Genomic DNA, 18,377 nt, shown 5'->3' on the forward strand with positions numbered 1-18,377 from the left:
AAGAATAGAGCATGGTTACTAAAGAAGTCAAATGACCAGCTGTGATCAGAATCAATTATTAAGTCCAACTTTCAGTCATGGCAGATGGTTTTGGATGTCTGGATAACAGGCTTAAGTTTTACCTAGGTGCAGGGACCTGAGGATAGTTGAAAAAGGGTGCTAAGCCATGGGGAGAAGGTGAACAGCAGCACTGACTGAGGCCAAATAAAAATGGGTTGGGCAGGAATATCTTAGACTGATTAGGACACAACTACTTGCATTTTTAACTGCCCTTTTTCTTTTAAAAGAGAAGAAGGAGGATATTTGTGCTTATTTTTTATAAAGTGTAATAATAAAGTCAAATAATAGTAATTATTTTTATCTGTGCTATGCATTATTTATATTGCAAGCACTTTGACAAAGATGCTTTCTTCTTTGTAGTACATTAAAGTTCCCCTGCTTGCTCGGAGTTTCACATTGCCTCTGAAATATGAATACCAAATTTAGTAGGCTGAAGTAATTAATGACAAAAGGAAGGAAAGTTTCAACAATGTCTTCACTCTGCCTTTTTGTCTGCTTTTCTCCCTCTATGACTGCTATATTTGCTCTGCCTAATGATGATTGTTTATGGGGAGGAATGTGGATGAAGGAGCAAAGATCTACCTTTTGTTTTAAACGTGTTGGGGAGTGGATGAAACAAGCTTCAGGAAAACAGAAGCCCTACTGACTATTAATATTTTATAAACTGTGACACATTTTTGGTTTTGGTGCTTTTCTCCCGTGACTTTTTTCCTTAAGCCCATGGTTTTCCTAAATTGAGGCTTTGAAGGATGGGTGAAAAAGGCCCAAGAAACACATGTATCTCAGGAATTGTAGCTGTTCAGTTGTAAATCAGGCATTCAGACTGTGCTTGTATTTATTTGAAGCTTAAATATTTATTTGATGATTAAATATCAGTCTGAATTGTTTATGTTAGCCGGCCATGTGGAAACCATATGCTGTACTGAAGTATCTGTCAAATAGGCTACTAGTTAATGTACTGAAACCTCTCCATGCTCACTTGAAATCATACAGAAGAAAATCTGAGATAATAGCAACTTAAAAAAAATCTTGCAAAGTTCTGCATGCTTTTGGATTCACCTCCATCCCACATGTATAGAGCTGGAATTAGAACTTAGCCTAATGTGATGGTGATTAAATAAAGGAAGTCCTATACTCTGAGACATCTTCTGGCATTTGCTCTAATTCTGACTTTTCTGCACCACCTGCAGTCAGCTTCCTCATGCGTACTTGGCCTTTGTTACCACTGTGTCAAAGAAATGGAACTGATCCTATCTAGATCATACACAAATCTGTGCAGAGTAGTATTATAAGTTATTGCCAGTGAACATGCATTCTAAAAATTATTGAACAAGCATTTTTTCACTTACAGTAAAACCTGTCTCATATTACTCACTAGTTTTTGCTTTTGCGTCTTAAAAAAAAAACCCAAACAATTTCAATGCTATCTTTGGAGTCACTGGTCTTGAGTGATCATAATAAATACAATAAGATTTTTCTACAATGATCCTGAGAAAAGTGAAATGCTAGCTTTTCACTTACTCTGTTTATTCTCTTTAAGACACTGGGGATGAAAACGGAATGGGCTTCATTGTCAGGAAAGCATTGCTCCTCTGCCAGTGTTAGCCAAAATGAGTGTGATGTGAGTGGGGATGGGTATTTCTCCCCAGCTCTAAGGAGTTGCTGCTCTAAGCTCTGGTTGCAGTTGAATGTGCTCATGCAGACATTGCAAAAGCTGGCATGGGCTGCAAACGTTGGCCTGGTGTACTGGTGCTGAAGCATGGTTTGTAAGATCCTGTGTGCTTGCAGCTTCTCAAAGGCTCTGCTTGCTCTCAAGGAGCTGTACTGAAGTGGGGAGACAGGAATGTTCTCAAGTCCTGCTTTTATTGTTTAGGGGTAGGCAGAAACTTGTGCCTTTTAGTGCATCAGGAGAGTGCTGTGGCAGGCAGGCAGTGCTGCTGAATACTTCAGAGAAGCGTCAGCATCAAGTCCAGTTCCCCATCCCTTTCCTTTGCTAACAGCTGCAGTGGAGATCACAGAGCCAACTCTCTAACTTAGTAGCCATTGTGGCAGGAGCTCAGAGGCATCTCAGACCACTGTTTGGTAACCATTTCTGGCTATAGAGCATAGCCTGGATCGTAAAATTCAACTTTGGATTATTCTTAAATAAACAGAACTTGTCTGTACACTTTGCTTATATATGTGTCTTCACAGTCTGTAGTAATATGCATCTTTATAAAGATGAAGCATTTATTTATGGTAGAAATTCCTGGTTATCATGCTGGTCATGCCTGTTTTACTAGTTAATAATCTTTCCCAAAATGCATATAGGCTGGGGAGTTGTTCCATAGTTTTCCCTGTGGTTCTTCTTTTGTCTCAACCACCTTCAGTCTAAGACATTCTTATCTCATGATTATTGCCCACTGAGCATTTGACAGTATTTTAAATGGTCATCTAATTAAAGTACATAAATTATGCATCAGGCCAGGCATTCTGGATGGGAGTCACTGATGTGTGTGATGTGTGTAACACTGCTCAGTTTTTGCCAGTGCAGTACCCATGTTCATTGCATTAGCCTTTAGCCAGACAGATAGAATGCCTTGGGACAGAAGGCTCCTGTTTTCTGTGGCTGTACAGGCTGTAGGCTGACAGCCTTTTTTTTCCTTCATTGTTCTGGGATAACTGCACCTATTTTGTTTCTTGGCTCAGAGGTGGCTGCTTGGAAAGTTTAGGATGCCCCACCATCTCGCAGGAGGTGCTGGGCAACATGTCCCTGTTAATGATTGCAAATAAACATAAATGAAAGTGCTGGTTCTGCAGCTTCCCCAGGTCCCTCCAGCACAGCTTACTGGCTTAACTTCACTGACCCAACCATCCTCTGAGAATTAACCCGAAAAGAAACAAGGCTGCATGCAGCTTGGCATTTTTGTCTCCTTGTAGATCTCTCTCGAAAGCTTTCTTCTGCAGGACTTGTGTGCATTAGCAGGCTTTGAAGGATGTTCTGTGGTGGCTGGAAGTGGGATTTGCAGCATTTCTGTTCCCCCCAATGAGCTCTGTGTAACTGGAGGCAATAAGAAGCCTTTGCTTTTTTTTGTAACAGTGCTTTGTCCTAGAAATGTCAGGATGTGCTTTCCTTCCAAAAACAGCTCTGCTTGCTCCTTGTCAGTGCTTTACACCTCGGTGTTTTGTGTGTTGAAAATGAGCATCCTTTCAAGAAGTGATAAGTGCTAACAGTGGAAACTGCAATTTCCTTGTGTTGACAATGATGGGTGTTGCAGCGGTCAGCATTGAGGTGAGCTGCGCTGGTCATTATTGCCCGAGGAGGCAGAAGGATCTGTGCAGGGAATGCCAGCTCGGGAGTGCAGGTGGAGAAGTGCCCCACCCTGTGATGTCATGGCAGCAGATGGTGCAAATAACTGGAAATCTGGACCTGGTGGTGGGGCTGGAGTCACCTGCCCTGTCTGCACATGGGGCTTCTGCCATTCACTGGTGAAAAACACTGTCCATTGGAAGGCTTCAGATTGTTGGTATGGCTGCTAATTAAGTTCCATAGGGTATAGGCAGTCCAGGTAAGACAAAATATCACCTATCAATTCCACAGGTGTGTCTCCTTGTTCCTTCAGGGTTTGGCAAATAAGCCCCAGGCTGCTGCCAGCAGGTGTCTCCCTGGGAGCTTGGTTTAATCTCGGTTCTGTTATTCTGTAGTGCCAACCATGGGAAATACAGAGAACTCAGTTTCAGGTGTGGCTAAGCTTCAAGCAACCTGTAAGAACAACTAAATTATTTGTTTTTCTCTAATATGTGTTATTTCTACTTTTCCCAAGCCATTTGCAAATGTCCTTTTTTGAATATGCATAGAGCAGTTTTGAAGATAATATTGGGAAAATAAGAAAACATTTGTGGCACTACTTGCATTTCTAGTAGGAGGAAGAGAAGGGGATCAGTACAAAAAACTCTTCAGGAATGGAGCTTAATCTAGACTCTGGCAATGCCCTGGAGTCTTCACACCCTTGAGAATGTCCCTCAGCTCTGTCTCAGTTTACTCACACATTAAAATAACAACAAATACTTCTTGCTCTCATTGAAAGGCTCTGCCTTTTAGTTACATTTATATCATTTTTAAAGCGAATACTGTGCAAAGCTATCACAGACCTGGCAAAGGAGGCAGTTGCCTGGGGTGCTGGATGTAGTGTGGGTGACCAGCAGCTGGGTGATGCTGATGCCCACTTTGCTGCCTGAATCCTGACGTTGGCTTGCTGCACACACAGGGAGTCCAGGCTGTTGCCATAAGTTTTCCAGCAAATGCGGAGATGGAGGTGAGAGCAAGGAAGGGGAAGGTTCATTGATTTCTCCTTAACCTGACACATCCCTGCTATGTGTGCATATGGAAGTGGTGCCTGAGGGAGTTCCTCTGCCTCTGCAGAATGGAATTTTGCTGTCTTGTGAATGAAGGCAGAAAAATTCACTTTCTTTTATATAATTATTTGCATAAATAATTAAACTTCAGTAAGGCTGAGGCAAAATCTTGTCATTGCCACTGCAGTGCAGCATGGAGGATTAATATCAAAGTGGGAAATAGCGAAATCTGCAGTTTCGGTATAACAGGATGCTGTGACAAGGCTCATTCCTGCAGTTCTGTCAAAAGATGTTTTCTGACTCTAAAAGATCTCCCTGAGCCATCCTGCATCAACAGCCTTTCTCATTGATTGGTATCTCTAGGGCAGGGCTTGGAGACCCACTTGGTCTCTTTCATCTCTGAAGATTATGCTAATGAGAGAACGGTGAGGAGGGAGTAATAAGGCAGTGCAATTTAAAGGGTATTTTCAAGGGTCCACAACAAAACTAGGGCAGCACCCCCAAGCACAGTCAGCAGGGAAAGCCACAGCAATAACACCCTGGTGTGGAGACTGTTATAGGCTCTGAAATAGCTGGGGGGTTTGTGCAGGCTGGGGAGATGTGTGGGCAGCCTGGCAGGGAATGGAGGATGGGTGCCCCACGAGGCATAATGACCGACCTCTGGGAAGCCACAGGGGTAAGTGCAGGGCAAGGAGAAGCTGCTTTTGCTCTTTAAATTGAAACTTTATGTAAATGCGTGGGCTTTTGGGGTGGGTGTGTTTTCCCAAGTTATGCACTGTGGATTTCCTGGTGCTCTTGAGGTCTGGGGGAAGGCTGTGTGGCTGGCTGGAAAAAGCACTGTGGGAATATTGTATTTCCAAGGATTACTTTGAGGAAAGTAAATCCTTATCTCTGTCTCTTCTCCACTTTGATTTTGCCTTATGTGCATGTCTTTGTCTCTCAGTTACTTAATTTTTAAAAAATCATTATGGGGTAAAGGTTATGTCTGTGCAGTTCCTCACACATGGGTGTTTGATTCTTGTTAGGTGTCTGTATGAACTGTAGTAAAGTAATTGGTGAAACTTTTAAATCCTAGCTCTTAATGAACTTATTTCAATATTTGATGCTTTTGTTAATTATTTTGGTTGTTTGAGCTGGTGCTCTTTCCCTCAGTATCATAGTTATTGTATTGTTTGCTATTGATACTTAATTTAAGTTAATAAAGCTGATAGGAATGTAACATTTGTACCACCTCTTTTCTAAATCTACTTAAAGCTAATGGAACTTTCGTATGGTTGAAAACTGGCTAAGTCACAGTTTCACTAAGTCTTAAAAACTCCCATTTCCAGGTGTGTTAGTTTCATGATCAGAAGTTTTAAAACTTCTGTTTGCTGTGGTTTTAGTTGTGCTAGTGCTTATAGATGCTGTTAGAGGGGGCATGCTGTGACTTGTTGACGTGATGGCATTAATACTGTCAACATTATGGTCAAAAAAGTTCTGTTTTGAAGTAAACAGGCTCATTAAATCCTTTTTATTTGTCTCTTGTTTTCAAGTCTTTAGAACTCTTGTTCTCAATCATGCCTGCAGCCATCCATCATGGCTACATCTTAAATTGGAGTAATCTGATTCCAGGATTGAAAATTTTAATGTCCCTCAGAAAAGTAACTGAAATCATCATAAGCTGCATGATTTCAGATGAGTCTTCTGCAGGATGATTTTGTTTGAATTATCAGGCTAGCCCCTGAGGGCAGATTTTGAACGTTGCTGGGCTATTGCTTTTTCTTCTGCCTAGTCTGGTGTTGGATGGGGTCAGATCAAAGTGTACAACAATTTCCTCATACCAGTTTGGTAAAGTTAATTTTATCATACTGATACGGGTTTAATAAATATGGGGTTCCTCATTAACAGGAATGTGCTTTTTAAATTATTTCTAAATTATTATGCCTAAATGTTCTTCTGCTTACAGAGGGATGGCAGGCATGAATACTCTGAAATTGCTGTAGTTGGGTGCTTGTGTCTAAGCAGTATGTGTATTAGAACACCAGCACATGTAAATACAATGTATTTGGAGCAGAAGCTTGGACACCCAGCAGAGGCTGACAACAGAAGTCACAGCTGGAGATGGGGTGCCAGATGCTGCCCTGGGGGGAAGGCCTGAGCTGAGATGTCAGAGGGGTGTCTGTCTCAAAAATATGGTCCAGTGCTCCTGGACTTGTGCTTGGCAGAAAGGATTAAAGAGGAACTAATCCTGTTTCCTTTGGCATTCGTAGTTTTGCTGGTGTGTGTTCTTGGCTTGTAAAGGGCTCTCAGATCTTCAGGAGCTGGGCTTTGCCCACCTAATGGGGATTGAGTATGGAATCTGGAAGTGCTGTAATGTTTGTCAGCTTTAGCAGCTACCTGTCTGCTCCTGGTGGAGCATGCCGTAGGAATGGTGGGGAGGCAGGTTCCTCTGGTGTCATCCACTTCCATCTGCACCCAAAAGAGGGATTCTTCTGAGAGTGTTGCAGGTGATTCCTGCAAGAGGTACCCATCCTGCCTATTTCAGCTGCTCTGATGCTTGGAAATGGAACAGATGATAAATGGGCACAGTGGGCCCAGGACAAGTTTAGTTCTTTACAGAGTTGAATCTGAAGACCATGGTGGGGCATCTTTGTGAGGAGCAGATACGATGGAGAGCTCTCTTCCCAGTCTGTCATCACTACAGAGTAGCTGTCTTTTCTAAAGGTCACAAACAAATAACTAAAATATTTCAATTTGACATCCTAAAGTTTTTAATGACAGAAGGCATCTTTTTTCATTGGAAAGGACATTCGAGGCTCTGCTTTAAAATGTCCCAGGCTGGTGGTGCAGGCAAGGGAAGTGCTGGCCCTTTTTTACCATGGCTCCTGAAAGGCAGCCTCTTCTCCCCACTTTTCACCTTGCCCAGACCTGAAGGGGTTACGTTTTAAAATGAATAATGACTAAATTTATTCGTCATGGACAAATGATGACAGCTGTTGAGATGCTCCTGTTAGCGCTTCCCAGGGGATAAAGTCAGGCTGGCTCCTGGTGCAAGCCAGCCGAGCCAGGCACACTCAGCTCATCTTCATCCCGGATTATTTGTCCTGCCTTCCCCTCGCTAGTAGGAAATTTCCTCCCTAGAAATGAACCAAAGTTTCCTGGGCTGAAATGGGTGTTGCTAATAAGAATTGTGCAGATCTGCAGCCATAGAGAGAGAGGACAGAGGCCATGGCTGTTTTAAATCCACGTGTGAAGACAGCATGCTTAATGAATCCGAGGGGCAATGATTGATTATGTTCTGGACTGAAAGCCGCGGCGCTCCGTGAAGCACTCTTACATCTGGGCACGCTATGGAAAATATGAAGGAATGTTGAGGAAGCTTATTTGCAGAAGGATATGTACTTGTAAGCAATTTTCTCTTCTTCTTAAATAATGTAAAGGAATTGAAAAATGTAAAGCAGATTGTGTTCTCGTTGTCTCTGAGACAGCAGAGTGGCGAGCAGACAAAGGCCTCTTTTATAAGGGCATGTCTTTGACAGAGAGTACTGTAAGGTCCTTATAAATGAGCACTGGGGGTGTCCTGTGATGGGAGAACGTCAGTGGTTATTTAATGTTAGAGTGGGGCACCGATTCCGCTTCAGTGCACCGTAGCTGGTGCCCTGAGAGTTACACCCATGCTGGATTTGCCATTTGCAGATATGCTGAAAAATATGATCCCAATTCAAATGATTATTATGAGCAGGAATCAATGGGTGACAAAGGAAAAAAAGGGTTTTGTAACAATAATGTGTAGTAGCTTGGTTTTCTGTTCTTCTGTACTCCCGTGTCCAGGTTCCTTTCTGTTCTTTGTTTCTCTTTCTGTTCTGCACACGTGCTGCTCGCAGACTTGATGTGCAGTTCTGAATGTGGTGCTGTCATTCTGCACTGCTCAGATGAGAAAATGCTGTTGGGTTATTGAAGGGGTATTCTGGTTTGATAAATATGTAATGCATAGTTTGCAGACTTAATGAGCAGGAAGATGTAATTGTAATCCAGTCATCCCCAGAACTGTGGTTGGGCCGGTTTGATTTTTGGAGTGTTGTTTTTTTTTGCTAATGCTCAGAAAAGCCTGTTTTAGAAAGAAATGATAGTCTATTTAGTTCTAAAATGCTACAGGAGTGCAATGCTTTCAATATCTGGATTTTTAAAATTTTGATTTATTATATGAAATAGGAAACCACACCCTCTTCTCCCTTCAGTGGGCTGAGGCTTTAAAAATGCATATAGAAGAGGAAGTGAGTTAACTAAGGCTGCATCTAGACAGCCTGAAGTGCAGCTGATGGGGAATTTTATTACCTGATGAAAGAGGCTATGAACTAGTAAAAGTACCTTTTGTTTCGAATATGACTGACTTTCCCCTGGCTGTTAGTACACATATGTCAAATAATAGTTTGCTAAATATTTATATAGGAGCTTTTGAAATAATTTTGCCTGGAACAAGTTTTGCTTAGAAGTTTTTGGATTGAATGGCTGTCCAAGTCTTTCTGAATCATTTAAACATTGTCCTAAAGGCTTCAGAGATTACACATTTTAAAGCCTATTTTGATCTGCCCTGACCTTGGTGCAGCTCACACCAAGTAGTGTTTTTGAAATAGTTCCTGTTTGTACTAGACTGTATCTTTTGGGGGGAAAATGTCAGTTTTGCTTTCTTAAGAACTGCCAATGGTGGAATTCACTGGGTGATGCACCTCCTAACCTCACAGAGGGTCAGCCCTGTGATTATTGCAAAAAATGGAGGGGGGAGCAGGGGGGAGGAGAGGAAAAAAAGGCAACTCAGAATTTAATTTGTTTTTGACCTCTAGCCAGTTGCCTCGTTGTATATTTTTCTATTAGGTATATTTTTCTGTTAGAAACAATATTAATAAATCACATTGGAAAACTGTATTAATAAATCTTCAGTAGCTGTGTTAACACAGAACATAATCAAGCAACTTATTAGGAAACTGGCTAGACTAAACAATCTCTTGCAGAGAATTTTCATTTAATTGAATTAAAAACATATTTTCTAATCCTTTAATTATTCTCATGATTGTTCCCTGAGCTCTTTTCAAATTAGTTTTGAATTACATATGTCAGAACAAGCCTGGTGTCAATAGGGAGATAGCACGGTCTCCATGGCTGCCTTCAGGCGCCGTGTTAAAGAGACAGCCCTCGTCCTAATTGTGGTTTATATTCTCTTTATCTAAGTTAAAGTTCTGCTGTTAACTTTTGCCTTGTTCACTTTTTCCTGAACAACAGTACAAGTACCAATTATTATTTTACCCTTTTCCTTTAGAGTTGCTTTTTTCCCCTAGCCCTTTCCCATATTTCAAGACATCTTAAACACTAAAGTGAAGAGATGTCCTTGTCCACCTTTTTTCACATTTTCTATGTTTTGTATGTATACTGCCGTGTCAGTATTGAGTTGTGATTGGAGTATGGCATCATATGCACTGCTGCATATCAAAAAGGAGGTGTGTAGGTTTTTAGATGATTTCTGATAGTCCTCCTGTGTCCAGCTGCTAATAAGCCAGTGCCACTTAGGGCAGAGAAAACTGAAGGTGGTTGAGCTGATAGTAAACCAGCCTTTTCTTCCTGTTCTTTTGCCTTCCCAAGAATATGCCTATACTGTTATCAAGTTATTTTTTTACTTTCAGAAAGCTCAGCTTGTATTAAATTTCCCTCATTAGTGTCTCACTAGGAGCCTGTATTTGTTACTATATGTTCCCAGTGCTTTCCTGAGCAGGGATGGGTTAAAGCACCTGCTTGACTTCTTGCCAAGTGAAAATTGTGAAGGAAATGTTCCTAGTCTGGTGGAGAGTGAGTGTGTACCTTGGGCTGCTGGAGAGGGATGGGCATGAAGCTGATCTCAAATCTTGAATGAAGTGTTCCTGTGGAGAAGCTGAGTGATGGGGGCTGAGCTGGCTTTCTGGCCTCAATAATTACGTGTTCCATCTATATCAGCTGCCTATCTGCTTTGTCACCTTTCAACCTAAGGCTGCTTTTTCAAGTGAATTAGCTAATCTGTGTAAAACTGCAATATAAGCAATCCTTTGTAATTGAAGTAACCTTGAGAATCAAAGCAGCTGTAATTCCCTTTTAGTTAATTTATTTTCACATTTGGTGGTAGAGGCTGAAGTTGAATGTACACAGATTATGTTTTTATGAATTTGAGGAAACTTTTTGTATTTCTTTGTAAGGAATCTCTGGTGTTAATTTAAAGAGTTAAAGGGGATTTGTAGCTCCAGATGGGTCTGTGATTAATGGTCTGTGGTTCATCAACAACAAGGGTGTTGCCATGTAAATTTTCCTGGGTGACTGTTTATCCTTGGTCTGGTGCAGGCAGTTGTTGCTGAATCTTGGATTTGCTTGTGGTCTTAGTTTCACTACAGCCCATGTCAAAAGATCTCTTGGAGACATAAATGTGAGAGCTGCAGACTGTCAACACCCCAAGTATTATCTGGGGCTTGCATCTTTTTGTTGTAGATTTGAAGTTCATTCTTTTCATCTGAATGCATTCGTTGAAAGGGTTTATAACATAGTGGCTGCAGTAGTGAAGGATTGGGTTCAGTGAGCTGGTGGCATTCCATGACTAACTGGATTTTAGCAGGAGGACACTGCTGAGATGGGAGCTGGCAGAGCAGGCTGGAAAATGTTGCATGTTTGTCATAGCGGGCATGTTCCTTGGGACATCCCTTTGCTTGATTCTTACAGCTGAGTGTGGTTTTTTTGGCAGATAAAATTTTTGATGATGAAGACTCCGTGGATGGGAACAGACCTTCCTCAGCCAGCTCCTCTACATCTTCAAAGGCCCCTGCAAACTCACGCAGAGTTGGGATGGGCACTACCCGCAGACTTGGCTCTGCACCTCTGGGCTCCAAGTCTTCAAGTAAGCCAATACCCTGCATAAATTGATGTGTCTGTGAAGTATTTACAGTGTTCATATTGAGCTTCCTGCAAGCACTTCCAGACTGGCCCCCAGAATCCAGTAACAAATTTTTCCCTATGCAGTCATTATGTCTCTGTTCTCTGCGTGCCACAACCAGAGTCTGGTAGGATGAATATCCAAGCAATCCTCACATCCCCATAATTTATTTTGCATTTTGTGAGAGGTTGCACCTGTGTGGTTGTGCATTGAGGGCTATGAGTAAATCAGTTGTGTAGATTTTTGCCTTTGTAATTCCAACTCTGAACTGAAGCTGCTTATAGCTACATAAGCTATATAGCCACAGCTCAGCCCTTGCAGTCTAAACCTGACACGCTGGCTTTCTTTTAAGACCTTTGGGCATTTCTGGTAATGAAGGTACAAAAAGAATACTGATCAGTCATTCTGAATGTTAGCACTTATTCTACATGTAGCTCTAGTTCTATATGTGTCCTAGGGAAAGGGAGAAAGTTCCCTATATCAGGCAGTCTCTAATCTGATTAGTATCCCAGAGATTGTTTATCTTCCTTATTGTTTGTCTGTTTGTACACCTGTCAGATCTCCACCTTCATCTATTATAGATGGGATTAAATCCTTTAAAATAAAGTCTCCCATATAATTAAAGTATTCCCTTTCATCTTTCAGACTGTGTCCCCTAACTGTTGAATGAATACTGTAATGACTTCCCTAATGTGTCCTGTGTGCCTATGAGTAGAGATGCCATGAATGTCTCACCAGTGCCTGGCATTGAATTTCCCTGTCTCTGCTTTCATTACATCTGCAGCACTCCCAGGCTGCACGGGTAGTGAACTTTCTCCTGATTAAGTGCCTTGATAGCTGGTGGTTTCTTAATTGATTCTCTTGTTGATAACAAGATTGAAAAGGGTTTTTCATTTGTGTGTCAGCAGCCAAAGAGGGAGCAGGTGCTGTGGATGAAGAAGACTTCATTAAGGCATTTGAAGATGTCCCAACAGTTCAGGTAAGTAGAGTTACTTGTTAAACCATGCTGTACTAAAAAGCAGAAGGTGGATATAGGATCTCATGCTAATCACTGGCAAATTGTGCTTCATTGTGATATTGACAAACTTTAAGGGGGAGAAGCAGGTTAGAAGTTGAAGGGAGGCAAGTTTTAAATGGTGGGGTGTGCTAGTAGTTTATGTGAAACCCTCTGGGAACTGAAAGCAGTAAAGGTCACTTGTGTCTCAGGGATCACTGCTGTTGTGAGTGTGACAACTGGACCATGCATGTTTGCTGATTTAGCTGGATGGCTGAGATGCATCATGTACCCCCTCTCCTTCACTGGAGCTTTATATTTGGGACAGCTGAACAGCACATGTGTCCACTCATGATCTTCTGTAGGTTTTGACTAATATAGCCACTGGTAGCTGCAGGAATGCTGCTTAAAATTGTGAAACTATAGTAAAATAATGCAATATGATCCTTTAATCATCTTGTGATCATTTCTAAATTTTTGGTTGCAGGCAGTGGGTGTAAATTCTGGGCATTGTGCAAAACCAGTTGTGTCCAAGGCTAGCACATGATGTTTAAGCATTGAGGTGCAAAGGACATAAGAATGTAGTTGGGAAGTGATCTGATTTTATGGAGTAAATCCTGCGTTACGGTGCTACTCTGTATTTCTGTTTGTAGATTTATTCCAGCCGGGATCTTGAGGAATCCATAAACAAGATCAGAGAGATCCTATCAGATGATAAACATGACTGGGAACAGAGAGTTTCTGCGGTAAGTCATGAATTTAGACAGGATCTCTATTAATAGAAGCTTTTTCTACACTGAGCTTAATCCCACTGAGGGTACTGAGAAAACCTCAGACTAAGGCTGGAATGTAGTTTTAGTGGTAAGCATCTGTTATGTTCCCCCAAACCTGCGAGAAATGTTTCCTTGTGAGACTGAATTTAAGCCACATTTGTGAGGGAAATTGCTATTTGGTATACAAGAGTCTGTTGAGGCAGCAGCAGGTTGAACTGAAAGTTGTTCAGCAAATCTAGGTTCAAAGCTAGAAATTTGGTAGCAGGTGCTAAAATCAAAATATCAAGTCTTACTCAGAATATCTTAAAACTTACCTGATAAGGCAGAAAATTACTTTGCTTACAGAGAACTTATTTATACTTCTGGAAAAGGGAGGTGTAAACTAATTCAGCAAGAATCTACACACTTAAGTTTTGAATAAATAAATATGACTGTGGGAAGTGTGGAAGTGGAAAATTGGATGTTATATGCATGTCAAGACCAAATACTACTTACTGAGGTGAGCTGTGTTTTCATGATACAAATAGCTGCACAGTCTTGTCTACACAGTAGACTTTCATCACTGGGGTAGCAGCTTTGCCATGTCTGTCAAACCCTATATTACAGATCTGAGTGGCAGACTGGGCTGATTCAGCTTACTTATGTTTAATTATATTTCTGTACTGAGTAACAGGGAGCTGAAATCGAGCCCATGTGCAGATGCAGTGTGTGTGGGAAGGCCTGTGAAGGTGTCAGAGGATTGTCTGTAGGATGAGATGGTGGTCCCTGTAATATTAATAGAAAATTTCCCGTTTTGATGGGGTCAAGGTTCCACTTCTGCTAGAGCCAGATAACTGTTTTAATGAAGTCAATGGACACATTCTGGATATAAGTCATTATTACCCAGGCCTGAGTGTGAACCATGCCCTTTAAGTCTAGATATCTTTTTAACACAAGAGTCAGCTGTTAGATTACCTAAACACTAGAAGCTGCTGTAAATAGGGGAACAAAGGGGAATGTTTAAGATACCTTATAGTTTAAAACATATTGTTTGGGTTATTAATGATACAATTTGAATAGCTGTATGCAGCACTTCTGTATTTCTGTAAGTTAGCAAGGATGTTTATCTTATTGTACTTAGTATGTTTACTAACCATGGGTTGAATATAAGATAGGAAATAATAAAATTACTTGGACATCAAGAATCAACTTCCTCAATACATGTAGATGAATAATTGCACAAGAAACCTGGAACCAGGTGTTGGTCTTGAACTGTCCTTATATTTGCTGCTCATTATCACTGATGTCTTTTATGCTCCCGACAGTTGAAAAAGATCCGCTCCTTACTTTTGGCTGGAGCTGCAGAATATGATAACTTCTTCCAGCACTTAAGGCTTTTGGATGGAGCATTTAAATTATCTGCTAAAGACCTGCGCTCTCAAGTCGTTCGAGAGGCTTGTATCACCTTGGGGTGAGTTTATTTTCTATGTGTGTTTAAAATAGGATGGAGAAGAAAAGGAACAGGCATTGGTTAAAACACAATTAGGATGCAGCTTGTGCTGCTGGTGCTATATGGTTAAAGCTAGAACATGATTTTTCTGCATGTGTTTGAAACCCCATCATGTAGGCCACCAATTGTAATTCTGCCAAGCCACATTCCTGAGTACTAAACAATGCTGATGTGGGATGCACAGAATGAATGAGCAAGCCATGCCTTCATGCACAAGTAGGGAAGCATTGAACAATAAAGCTGGAAATGTTTATGTTTTGTTCTGGTTCACATTGAGCTGGATTTTATTTCTGATGGTCTATCCTTCGTGAAATGCTTCAAGAAAAAGTGTGCTGCAGTGTTTCTGACATGTTTTGGGGTTTTTTTTTACATAGGGAGCTTCAGAGAAGTTGTAATATAAACTAACAAAAAATATTCTATCACCTTGATCCCGTTTGTTTGATAATAAATTTTTAGCTGTGCTAGTTACTTTATTTTATGCTGACCTTACTGTTTCTCAGGGTTCAGATGAATATAGGACAGAAGTTTGAAATGAAAGGAAAGGAACTGTTTTTTGAAACATGGTGTTATCTGTCCTTTGGACTTGGGGAGGAGGTGACAGTTGCAAAGATTGAGATGTCAGATGTGCTTATGTCACATGTTCTGTACAAGTCTGACTCGCTTTATCTTCAGCTCACTTACCAGCATGACTTCATTCTGTTTTTCAGACATTTGTCATCAGTTCTGGGAAACAAGTTTGACCATGGGGCAGAAGCCATCATGCCAACAATTTTTAATCTAATTCCAAATAGTGCCAAAGTCATGGCCACTTCTGGTGTTGTAGCAGTTAGATTAATCATTCGAGTAAGTATCCATCAAAAGAGAACAGTGTTATGATTTCCAAACACTGCAGTGTTTCCGATGAAATATGAATTCTGCTGCAATAAAAATAAGATTAATGGCTAATCTGCTTTTCTGATAGCGCTGGGCTTGGCTGTCTCAGATCTTCTGCAGCCTTGTGCAGATGATGCTTGTTAAGCTCTGCCAAAATAGTAGGGGAAATGTTTCTTTTTGCAGGGCAAGATATTTCCATCTCTCTAGGAGCTGAGCAAACATTTTTCTTTGAAAGGGTGTTAGACCAGCCTTGCAGCACAGACTCATCCTCTTAATTATGAAGTCCATGTTTCTCAAAAGTATTAGTTCACAGTGGTGACTTCTGCCTAGTGATTCATTTTAAGCTGGAGGTAGCCTAATGTCTCTAAGTTGTCACCATTGGCAGTTCAGGTCCTCCCACAGTGACTTCAGCTACTTGACTCACTAGAGAGTGTCATTATAGAAGAAAATCAAGTATTTGTTAAAGGTATTTTAGCTGATAAATTGTAAAATATTTTTGATATTAAAAATCTGTCCATATCTGTTAGTGTTCTTTATCTAGCAGTTCTGTTTTTAAGTATTGAGCAACAATAAGGATCTGAGTACTGAGCTCAGGTGGCTGAAGGAGATGGTCTTTCATTCTATGGAATTGTTGTGTAAAGTTTTCTTCCTGTTCTTGTTTGTTTGCTTCCAGCACACACACATCCCTCGGTTAATACCCATCATAACCAGTAATTGTACCTCCAAGTCTGTTGCAGTTAGAAGGTGAGAATTTAGTTTGCATTTACTGCTTTTTAATAGTAAATAGATGATTTTTGAAAATGTGAATGTATTTGTTGTTATTTGTGAGAAGGGTTGAAAACACTTATTATAGCATGAATCTCATTCTTGTCCATGATTTGAGTTCAAATTCAAAGTCAGCTATCCTGCATAAACTGTATCACTGCAGAGAGGAGAAGGCATTGTTGGCTGTTACAGTGGCTTGTTTTCTTTGAGCCAGTAAATCAGTCTTACATGAAAGCATCATCTGGAAGGGAAGTTGGACTGAATGGTCTAGTGATCCTTTCTGCACTTAGAATCTACGTGCTTCAGTCCACTGCCTCACTGGGACACTCTTGTCTCCTCCTTATACATTAACTGGTTCTCTTTGAGTTAGACAAAAGGGAGGGCTTTGTGGTTGCTGTATTTTGGTGACAAACCTTGAACACCTTTCAGCACACTTCTGCCTTAAGGTTCTTGAAATGAGGAAGGGAGATTAAGGTGGGAAGGTCTCTCCCCACATGAGGCAAACTGTGACGTTTCTGTGTGAAGCCTGGACTAAGAGGTAGACAGTATCAGTGTCAATCTTCTGGGCCTGTATCCTGTTTAATGAAAAAGGAAACTTCCAGGATTGTTTTCTGGCAATCCTTCTCTTCAAGCTTCTCTATAGCAAGCTGCCTCCAATTAATACTTCTGACTGTTTATTAATGGCTTTTTTAGAGCTGTTGATATTTTTATTGAGGTCAACACTGAATTTTGATGTCCCAAAATGCTTCCTAAGCAAACATGGCTGTCGTTCAGAGTTGGGTATGGCAAAGCCAATGTGCCCCAATTAACTTCAACTCAGCATTTCTTCTCTCTCCTCTCAGGCGCTGCTTTGAATTTTTAGACTTGCTGTTGCAGGAGTGGCAAACACACTCCTTAGAAAGGTAAGTTCTGAGTACAAGTGGGTTTGTTCTCTCCTACTTATCTGGAGAGAAGGAGATAATTTCCTGGGTCATTTTGGAGAAAGGATAATTTAGGAGAGAAGGTCATATTAGGTAGCTGTAGTAGAGATGTTTGTGCCACCCAAAAGAAGTATGTATGCACATACACTGTTTGTTCTGTAGTTCTGTCAGAGTTTGGTGAGTATGTCTCCTATGCCAGCCTTGGAAAACCTCACTGAGCAAATCCCTGAACTCAATAACTTTTGTTTAAGAATTTTTTTTTCCTTTTGCACCCTGAAGTGAGATGATGAGGTGAAGTCTGCTGCATGTCTTATCAGGAGCTTCTGAGACATCTACATTACTTCAAACTAGTGACCAGTTGAAGTAATTGTGCAAAGAGAGACTGGGACACAATTCCTTAGCCCTAGATTGCACAAGACTATTTAGGGTTTAGGAGACTGTTCTAGAATCCAGGCTGGATAGCTAAGTAACGGTCTGTGAAGGATGCTGCTTGCTGTTTCCTAGACAGCAGTGTAAATGAAATAAAACTGACTTGTAAAAATAAATAAAGGGCACAAAAGATCCTTGATAGAAACAAAAGGATGTGGTGAACTGTTTTTTCTCAGAAACCGAGGCAAAATCAAATTAGTCATTTTTTAATAAGTGTGGCACATCTTTCTGAACTGCTGGATAATATTTTCTTTCTTATTCCAGGCACATATCAGTGTTGGCTGAAACAATAAAGAAGGGAATTCATGATGCAGACTCTGAAGCCAGGATAGAGGCAAGAAAGTAAGTGGAAGCTGTTGTTGGTGTGTCTTCTTCCTCCCCTTCTTTGCCCCTGTTTTGTGAGTCAGTGATATTGCATGGTTGAGACAAAAATCCCGTCAAAATGCATTCTCTTGACTTCCCAGTTGGTGGGAAAAAGGGAGGCTGAGGGGTCACCCTCCTGTACAGTTCCTTGTGGAGGGGAAACAGAGAGGGAGGTGCTGATCCTTTCTTCCTGTGATCTGGTGATAGGTGGGAATGCTTTGAAACTCTGACAGGGGAAGTTCTGGCTGGACATCAGGAAACATTTCTCTACCAAGAGAGGGGTCAAACACTGGAACAGGGTTCCTATAGAAACCTGTTTCAGGGGCACCTGGACAATGTCCTTAACAACAGACTTTAACTTTTGGTCGGCTCTGAATTGGTCAGGTAGCTCTACTATGTGTCTCTTATAGGTCCCATCCCACTGAAGTAGCCTATTCTATTGTTATTTGCTACT

The 18,377-nt window shown here is 41.1% G+C and overlaps 1 protein-coding gene across 11 annotated transcripts in view; it reads left to right on the plus strand.

Annotated features, from left to right (window-relative positions):
• CLASP1 (cytoplasmic linker associated protein 1) overlaps positions 1–18,377 on the plus strand; it is a 164,999-nt gene that overhangs the window by 66,667 nt on the left and 79,955 nt on the right. For 10 of the 11 annotated variants that reach the window (XM_084209512.1, XM_084209508.1, XM_084209517.1 and 7 more), the window contains 8 exons: positions 11,129–11,281; positions 12,223–12,296; positions 12,965–13,057; positions 14,389–14,534; positions 15,281–15,416; positions 16,120–16,190; positions 17,054–17,113; positions 17,825–17,902. In XM_084209512.1, the coding sequence (XP_084065638.1) occupies positions 11,129–11,281; positions 12,223–12,296; positions 12,965–13,057; positions 14,389–14,534; positions 15,281–15,416; positions 16,120–16,190; positions 17,054–17,113; positions 17,825–17,902 (811 nt within the window). The remainder of the gene's footprint in view (positions 1–11,128; positions 11,282–12,222; positions 12,297–12,964; positions 13,058–14,388; positions 14,535–15,280; positions 15,417–16,119; positions 16,191–17,053; positions 17,114–17,824; positions 17,903–18,377) is intronic. The other variant, XM_084209513.1, reaches the window with a different exon arrangement.

The sequence above is a fragment of the Fringilla coelebs genome (genome assembly GCF_963513975.1).
Source record: "Fringilla coelebs genome assembly, chromosome: 7".
Taxonomy (NCBI): Eukaryota; Metazoa; Chordata; class Aves; order Passeriformes; family Fringillidae; genus Fringilla; species Fringilla coelebs.